Here is a 9,330-nt window from a genome sequence, read left to right as displayed (position 1 = left end):
TGAGGTAACCGCGAAGGGTTCGAAAGAGTTGGCCGGAGGGAGAAGATTGCATGTTGTGGTGGCGATAGCATACGGGAAAGGAGTTATTCTAAAAGTGCCGTACGAAAAAATGACCGGTGATTTTTTTCGAAACTTCATAAGGGAACATTTCAACATTACGTTTGCGCAAGCTGGTCCCAAAACAGATGGAAGACGTTTATTTGTTATGGATAACGACCCGTCGCAAACAAGCAGGTTAGCTAGGGATGCGTTAGAAGAGATAGAGGCTGAATTTCATGAAATCCCTCCGCGTTCACCGGACCTAAATCCTATCGAGAACATATTTCATCTTGTAAAGAGATATTTAGAATCCGAAGCAATATCTAGAAATATCACAAGGGAGTCGTTTGAGGAATTTCAAGCTAGAGTTTTAAGAGCTTTTGATTGTATTTGTACTGAAACTATAGATAACACAATTGCCAGTTTGAACAAAAGGATAGAAGCTATCCTTGCCTCTAAAGGCGGTAGAACCAAATATTAATCACGCAATGCGGAACTGTGAAAACTGAACATGCTTTATTATTTACACTTCAGTATATTCTGTGAATTTCTAAAGCGTATAAAGTGTAACTTCATTTTCATGCTATCTCAGGAAAATGCTTGTGTAAATTGTAATTGTCACTTTGTAAAACTCGTGACAACGAGAAGTTTATCACATGCGTGACATTTGCATTTTGTTGACGTAAAGAACTGAACATTACTCACTACAATACTCACTTTAAATAGTGGAGATTTATGCAAATTGAAAACGTATTTGACATTAAATGAACACAAATTTAGAAAGTATGTATGTTTTCTTTAGTTTGAAGAAACTATTTCTTTCATTATATGAGTTATTGCGCATTTTCAACTCAGTACTCAGTAAAAGCACAAGAAAAGAAAGCTATTAATTAGCTCTTTATATAAAACATTCAATTTACTGAGTAATGTTGTAAACTCTATTCAGACACGTTCCTTTGGAGCGCATTATACAACAATTGTTTTTATATACTCAACAAGAGTAGCCGGCCATAGTTTATTTTTAAACACTGTTCTTCATTGATGCGAAATGAATGCAAACGTTACTGAGTATTGTCGCGAGCATCATGTCGCCGTCAGTCAGCAATGTAAACATTGCTAGAATTCTCTAGAATGAATCGTGCAAAACAATGTCCACAGGGCGCGATTTCTCGCTGTTCACTCTGTGAAATGGGCTTCCAGAACCGGAAAAAAGACCATCTAATGTCCATCATCTTTGTGTTTGTCTGATCTATTGCACCGGCTCTAATGAAAACAATCGGGGCATCCGATGTAGCAAAAAAAGGCGTGTCGCGCGTTAGTTCAATATCTCTTAAACAAAAGTTCTTTGGTGCGGGTAAATGGATTGTATCGCCCTCTAGCGCCTGGAGAAGATCAGCCCACGCGATTATTGTTGGATTCCACCGAAAGTCATTCAAAAGAATGACTTCTGCTTGTTCCGCGCCAACCCATGCGAAGGAGCCCGTTGCTGGATTACAGAACGTGTTATAAATTATTTTCAATGGCGATAACATAAAAGTCTTTCCAGAATTGGCAGTTCCATACAAATAAATATTCCGGAATTTTCCTCGACCTTTAGACAGGGCTGTATAAATCGCATTGCAGAAAACCGAGGGGATTATTCCTTGGTTGTCGAGAACCTCATTTGCTGCCACAAACCACCTTCCTTCGCAACCGTCCACGCATGGCGCATCTTTAGATTCTTGTAAGAGCTGTATTCGCAATTTCTTCAGGCGAAGACACTGCTCTTCAGCGTGAGAAAATTCTTTCGCTAATGATAATGCTTCATCCACCGCTTTATTCCCGCGGTTTGCTATAAACTCGGCCAGACAGCGTTTTCCTTCTCGTTCTTGAACCATCGCCAAACATACAAGCTCCAGCCTTGTGGATATTGACTTCTGTTGAATTAGTTTACAAACGTCAAAAACACTTAGCCGTGGATCTTTGATCTTTCTTTGCTTCGATACCCCGCCTAGTTTGTGTTTTCTTTTGTTAGAAGCGATTGCATTTTCCGTTTGAGGACAAGTAGTTAAGTCTGGATGACCCACAGAATGAACCGCTTCGAGGTCTGATTTCGTGACATACTTGTAGGCGCTGTAATATGTATTGTGGCGGTCACTGAAATGAACTTCGATGTGGAATTTTTGGCTCAAGTATCTCTTTACTTGTAGCCATCTACCTCTCTTCTTCAGTTTTACCGCCATGTGAAAATGGTACTTGTTGAGATCGCCATCGGCATCGGTAGTGGCATGACCCTCCATGCTTACCACCCAGTGAGAGATTTCAATGTTAAAGCTATTCCATGCCTCTATTATCGCTTCGCCAAACGTCTCTCTACGGAACTTTTCAGTGTCTGCGCGACTGTACGTTATAATGTAAAAAACTCTCTGGCTTTCTGAAGCCTCCATTTTCTCATTGAGGACAACACTCTAAAGAGCTTTCAGAGCCACGCGCTCACAGTATAACACGATTTCTATGTAAACAACAGACCTTGTGGGCAGCGGATGGCATATCCGATTTAATAAACAAAACACCACGTTTTGAACTCTTTGAAAGTGAAATAAAGCTCATCGTTTCTTAAGCGTTACAACAGTGTGAACATGCAAGTTGTTATTTTTTACCCCGACTCACTGATCTGCATGGTATTCATTTGTCTATCTTTTTCCTGATATACACCTGTTGCGCCTTTCCCTTATCCATACTCTAATATGACAATACGAAAAGTGCGGCAATTGAAATTCCTTGTATATTGTTCACAAATATGTTCTTCTTGCTTACCAAACAAGAGTTCTCATAAGAAGCCCCGCTTTTCATCGACCAATAGGCCACAAACCTGATCTCTTTCAAATACTCACTTTCAGACATGTCTGAAAACGACTAGTTGGGAAAAAGTGCTGTTAACGTGGTCAAGGGATACCAAGTTTCTGGCATAACTATAATACGGAATTTGCGACGGTAATAAACGATGTTTGGCGTGACCAAACGAGTGTACGAATGCGCGCGGACGGCGTTCTAGTGAAATTTTGACTAGTGTGACGTTATGTATATGCATTCGAAATGACTTAAAACTGCGCTGTTTATTGGAAAACGTTTGGAGTGTTAGTTCTGTCAATGTTTTAGCGTGAAAAGAAGTGGAATATGGTTTTCACAAAACAAATACTAGCATCGAAGAGAGCATTAGCGTGGTATTTAAACAAATACAGTCACTATTCGTATCGACAAATCGCACAAGATTGTGGAATTTCAAAATCGAGTGTACAGAGAATATGCAGTGGAGAACTTCCCGGAACTGTTAAAGAGTCTTCAACTTCCACGAGAACCGGGAGACCAAGACAACTAAGCCAACGGGATCTGAGATTACTGCTCCGTACAATGAAACAATTACGGAAAAGGAATGTCCACGTGACAGTCAAGGGGTTAGTGGAGGAGAGTGGCCTTAATTTTGATAGAGCGAGTAGAAGAACACATTCTCGATATTTAAATGAGCTCGGGTACTCATACTTTTCAGCTAGGAGAAAGGGGATTCTGCTTGAAAACGATAAAAAGTTGCGCGTGAAATTTGCTCGTAAAATGAAGCGGGAGGTGGCAAGAAATTCTGAATTCTGGACTAACGAAGTTTCGTTTTATTTGGATGGTGTATCTTTCGTGCATAAGTATAATCCACAGAGTGGCGCAGCCTCGAACAGATCAAGGGTATGGCGTAGGAAAGACGAAGGCCTTGAGGTAACCGCGAAGGGTTCGAAAGAGTTGGCCGGAGGGAGAAGATTGCATGTTGTGGTGGCGATAGCATACGGGAAAGGAGTTATTCTAAAAGTGCCGTACGAAAAAATGACCGGTGATTTTTTTCGAAACTTCATAAGGGAACATTTCAACATTACGTTTGCGCAAGCTGGTCCCAAAACAGATGGAAGACGTTTATTTGTTATGGATAACGACCCGTCGCAAACAAGCAGGTTAGCTAGGGATGCGTTAGAAGAGATAGAGGCTGAATTTCATGAAATCCCTCCGCGTTCACCGGACCTAAATCCTATCGAGAACATATTTCATCTTGTAAAGAGATATTTAGAATCCGAAGCAATATCTAGAAATATCACAAGGGAGTCGTTTGAGGAATTTCAAGCTAGAGTTTTAAGAGCTTTTGATTGTATTTGTACTGAAACTATAGATAACACAATTGCCAGTTTGAACAAAAGGATAGAAGCTATCCTTGCCTCTAAAGGCGGTAGAACCAAATATTAATCACGCAATGCGGAACTGTGAAAACTGAACATGCTTTATTATTTACACTTCAGTATATTCTGTGAATTTCTAAAGCGTATAAAGTGTAACTTCATTTTCATGCTATCTCAGGAAAATGCTTGTGTAAATTGTAATTGTCACTTTGTAAAACTCGTGACAACGAGAAGTTTATCACATGCGTGACGTTTGCATTTTGTTGACGTAAAGAACTGAACATTACTCACTACAATACTCACTTTAAATAGTGGAGATTTATGCAAATTGAAAACGTATTTGACATTAAATGAACACAAATTTAGAAAGTATGTATGTTTTCTTTAGTTTGAAGAAACTATTTCTTTCATTATATGAGTTATTGCGCATTTTCAACTCAGTACTCAGTAAAAGCACAAGAAAAGAAAGCTATTAATTAGCTCTTTATATAAAACATTCAATTTACTGAGTAATGTTGTAAACTCTATTCAGACACGTTCCTTTGGAGCGCATTATACAACAATTGTTTTTATATACTCAACAAGAGTAGCCGGCCATAGTTTATTTTTAAACACTGTTCTTCATTGATGCGAAATGAATGCAAACGTTACTGAGTATTGTCGCGAGCATCATGTCGCCGTCAGTCAGCAATGTAAACATTGCTAGAATTCTCTAGAATGAATCGTGCAAAACAATGTCCACAGGGCGCGATTTCTCGCTGTTCACTCTGTGAAATGGGCTTCCAGAACCGGAAAAAAGACCATCTAATGTCCATCATCTTTGTGTTTGTCTGATCTATTGCACCGGCTCTAATGAAAACAATCGGGGCATCCGATGTAGCAAAAAAAGGCGTGTCGCGCGTTAGTTCAATATCTCTTAAACAAAAGTTCTTTGGTGCGGGTAAATGGATTGTATCGCCCTCTAGCGCCTGGAGAAGATCAGCCCACGCGATTATTGTTGGATTCCACCGAAAGTCATTCAAAAGAATGACTTCTGCTTGTTCCGCGCCAACCCATGCGAAGGAGCCCGTTGCTGGATTACAGAACGTGTTATAAATTATTTTCAATGGCGATAACATAAAAGTCTTTCCAGAATTGGCAGTTCCATACAAATAAATATTCCGGATTTTTCCTCAACCTTTAGACAGGGCTGTATAAATCACATTGCAGAAACCCGAGGGGATTATTCCTTGGTTGTCGAGAACCTCATTTGCCGCCACAAACCACCTTCCTTCGCAACCGTCCACGCATGGCGCATCTTTAGATTCTTGTAAGAGCTGTATTCGCGATTTCTTCAGGCGAAGACACTGCTCTTCAGCGTGAGAAAATTCTTTCGCTAATGATAATGCTTCATCCACCGCTTTATTCCCGCGGTTTGCTATAAACTCGGCCAGACAGCGTTTTCCTTCTCGTTCTTGAACCATCGCCAAACATACAAGCTCCAGCCTTGTGGATATTGACTTCTGTTGAATTAGTTTACAAACGTCAAAAACACTTAGCCGTGGATCTTTGATCTTTCTTTGCTTCGATACCCCGCCTAGTTTGCGTTTTCTTTTGTTAGAAGCGATTGCATTTTCCGTTCGAGGACAAGTAGTTAAGTCTGGATGACCCACAGAATGAACCGCTTCGAGGTCTGATTTCGTGACATACTTGTAGGCGCTGTAATATGTATTGTGGCGGTCACTGAAATGAACTTCGATGTGGAATTTTTGGCTCAAGTATCTCTTTACTTGTAGCCATCTACCTCTCTTCTTCAGTTTTACCGCCATGTGAAAATGGTACTTGTTGAGATCGCCATCGGCATCGGTAGTGGCATGACCCTCCATGCTTACCACCCAGTGAGAGATTTCAATGTTAAAGCTATTCCATGCCTCTATTATCGCTTCGCCAAACGTCTCTCTACGGAACTTTTCAGTGTCTGCGCGACTGTACGTTATAATGTAAACAACTCTCTGGCTTTCTGAAGCCTCCATTTTCTCATTGAGGACAACACTCTAAAGAGCTTTCAGAGCCGCGCGCTCACAGTATAACACGATTTCTATGTAAACAACAGACCTTGTGGGCAGCGGATGGCATATCCGATTTAATAAACAAAACACCACGTTTTGAACTCTTTGAAAGTGAAATAAAGCTCATCGTTTCTTAAGCGTTACAACAGTGTGAACATGCAAGTTGTTATTTTTTACCCCGACTCACTGATCTGCATGGTATTCATTTGTCTATCTTTTTCCTGATATACACCTGTTGCGCCTTTCCCTTATCCATACTCTAATATGACAATACGAAAAGTGCGGCAATTGAAATTCCTTGTATATTGTTCACAAATATGTTCTTCTTGCTTACCAAACAAGAGTTCTCATAAGAAGCCCTGCTTTTCATCGACCAATAGGCCACAAACCTGATCTCTTTCAAATACTCACTTTCAGACATGTCTGAAAACGACTAGTTGGGAAAAAGTGCTGTTAACGTGGTCAAGGGATACCAAGTTTCTGGCATAACTATAATACGGAATTTGCGACGGTAATAAACGATGTTTGGCGTGACCAAACGAGTGTACGAATGCGCGCGGACGGCGTTCTAGTGAAATTTTGACTAGTGTGACGTTATGTATATGCATTCGAAATGACTTAAAACTGCGCTGTTTATTGGAAAACGTTTGGAGTGTTAGTTCTGTCAATGTTTTAGCGTGAAAAGAAGTGGAATATGGTTTTCACAAAACAAATACTAGCATCGAAGAGAGCATTAGCGTGGTATTTAAACAAATACAGTCACTATTCGTATCGACAAATCGCACAAGATTGTGGAATTTCAAAATCGAGTGTACAGAGAATATGCAGTGGAGAACTTCCCGGAACTGTTAAAGAGTCTTCAACTTCCACGAGAACCGGGAGACCAAGACAACTAAGCCAACGGGATCTGAGATTACTGCTCCGTACAATGAAACAATCACGGAAAAGGAATGTCCACGTGACAGTCAAGGGGTTAGTGGAGGAGAGTGGCCTTAATTTTGATAGAGCGAGTAGAAGAACATATTCTCGATATTTAAATGAGCTCGGGTACTCATACTTTTCAGCTAGGAGATAGGGGATTCTGCTTGAAAACAATAAAAAGTTGCGTGTGAAATTTGCTCGTAAAATGAAGCGGGAGGTGGCAAGAAATTCTGAATTCTGGACTAACGAAGTTTCGTTTTATTTGGATGGTGTATCTTTCGTGCATAAGTATAATCCACAGAGCGGCGCAGCCTCGAACAGATCAAGGGTATGGCGTAGGAAAGACGAAGGCCTTGAGGTAACCGCGAAGGGTTCGAAAGAGTTGGCCGGAGGGAGAAGATTGCATGTTGTGGTGGCGATAGCATACGGGAAAGGAGTTATTCTAAAAGTGCCGTACGAAAAAATGACCGGTGATTTTTTTCGAAACTTCATAAGGGAACATTTCAACATTACGTTTGCGCAAGCTGGTCCCAAAACAGATGGAAGACGTTTATTTGTTATGGATAACGACCCGTCGCAAACAAGCAGGTTAGCTAGGGATGCGTTAGAAGAGATAGAGGCTGAATTTCATGAAATCCCTCCGCGTTCACCGGACCTAAATCCTATCGAGAACATATTTCATCTTGTAAAGAGATATTTAGAATCCGAAGCAATATCTAGAAATATCACAAGGGAGTCGTTTGAGGAATTTCAAGCTAGAGTTTTAAGAGCTTTTGATTGTATTTGTACTGAAACTATAGATAACACAATTGCCAGTTTGAACAAAAGGATAGAAGCTATCCTTGCCTCTAAAGGCGGTAGAACCAAATATTAATCACGCAATGCGGAACTGTGAAAACTGAACATGCTTTATTATTTACACTTCAGTATATTCTGTGAATTTCTAAAGCGTATAAAGTGTAACTTCATTTTCATGCTATCTCAGGAAAATGCTTGTGTAAATTGTAATTGTCACTTTGTAAAACTCGTGACAACGAGAAGTTTATCACATGCGTGACATTTGCATTTTGTTGACGTAAAGAACTGAACATTACTCACTACAATACTCACTTTAAATAGTGGAGATTTATGCAAATTGAAAACGTATTTGACATTAAATGAACACAAATTTAGAAAGTATGTATGTTTTCTTTAGTTTGAAGAAACTATTTCTTTCATTATATGAGTTATTGCGCATTTTCAACTCAGTACTCAGTAAAAGCACAAGAAAAGAAAGCTATTAATTAGCTCTTTATATAAAACATTCAATTTACTGAGTAATGTTGTAAACTCTATTCAGACACGTTCCTTTGGAGCGCATTATACAACAATTGTTTTTATATACTCAACAAGAGTAGCCGGCCATAGTTTATTTTTAAAGACTGTTCTTCATTGATGCGAAATGAATGCAAACGTTACTGAGTATTGTCGCGAGCATCATGTCGCCGTCAGTCAGCAATGTAAACATTGCTAGAATTCTCTAGAATGAATCGTGCAAAACAATGTCCACAGGGCGCGATTTCTCGCTGTTCACTCTGTGAAATGGGCTTCCAGAACCGGAAAAAAGACCATCTAATGTCCATCATCTTTGTGTTTGTCTGATCTATTGCACCGGCTCTAATGAAAACAATCGGGGCATCCGATGTAGCAAAAAAAGGCGTGTCGCGCGTTAGTTCAATATCTCTTAAACAAAAGTTCTTTGGTGCGGGTAAATGGATTGTATCGCCCTCTAGCGCCTGGAGAAGATCAGCCCACGCGATTATTGTTGGATTCCACCGAAAGTCATTCAAAAGAATGACTTCTGCTTGTTCCGCGCCAACCCATGCGAAGGAGCCCGTTGCTGGATTACAGAACGTGTTATAAATTATTTTCAATGGCGATAACATAAAAGTCTTTCCAGAATTGGCAGTTCCATACAAATAAATATTCCGGAATTTTCCTCGACCTTTAGACAGGGCTGTATAAATCGCATTGCAGAAAACCGAGGGGATTATTCCTTGGTTGTCGAGAACCTCATTTGCTGCCACAAACCACCTTCCTTCGCAACCGTCCACGCATGGCGCATCTTTAGATTCTTGTAAGAGCTGTATTCG

The 9,330-nt window shown here is 40.2% G+C and overlaps 1 protein-coding gene across 1 annotated transcript; it reads left to right on the top strand.

Annotated features, from left to right (window-relative positions):
* The first annotated feature begins 7,403 nt into the window (after positions 1-7,403).
* Positions 7,404-8,072, top strand: LOC138046317 (uncharacterized). Its single transcript, XM_068892982.1, has one exon. The coding sequence runs from the start codon at positions 7,404-7,406 to the stop codon at positions 8,070-8,072; it is 669 nt and encodes a 222-aa protein (XP_068749083.1).
* Positions 8,073-9,330: the final 1,258 nt, after the last annotated feature.

Source organism: Montipora capricornis, chromosome 4 (assembly GCF_036669925.1).
Source record: "Montipora capricornis isolate CH-2021 chromosome 4, ASM3666992v2, whole genome shotgun sequence".
Taxonomy (NCBI): Eukaryota; Metazoa; Cnidaria; class Anthozoa; order Scleractinia; family Acroporidae; genus Montipora; species Montipora capricornis.
The sequence above is the reverse complement of the archived record's forward strand: the minus strand, read 5'-3'. Positions and strand labels throughout refer to the sequence as shown.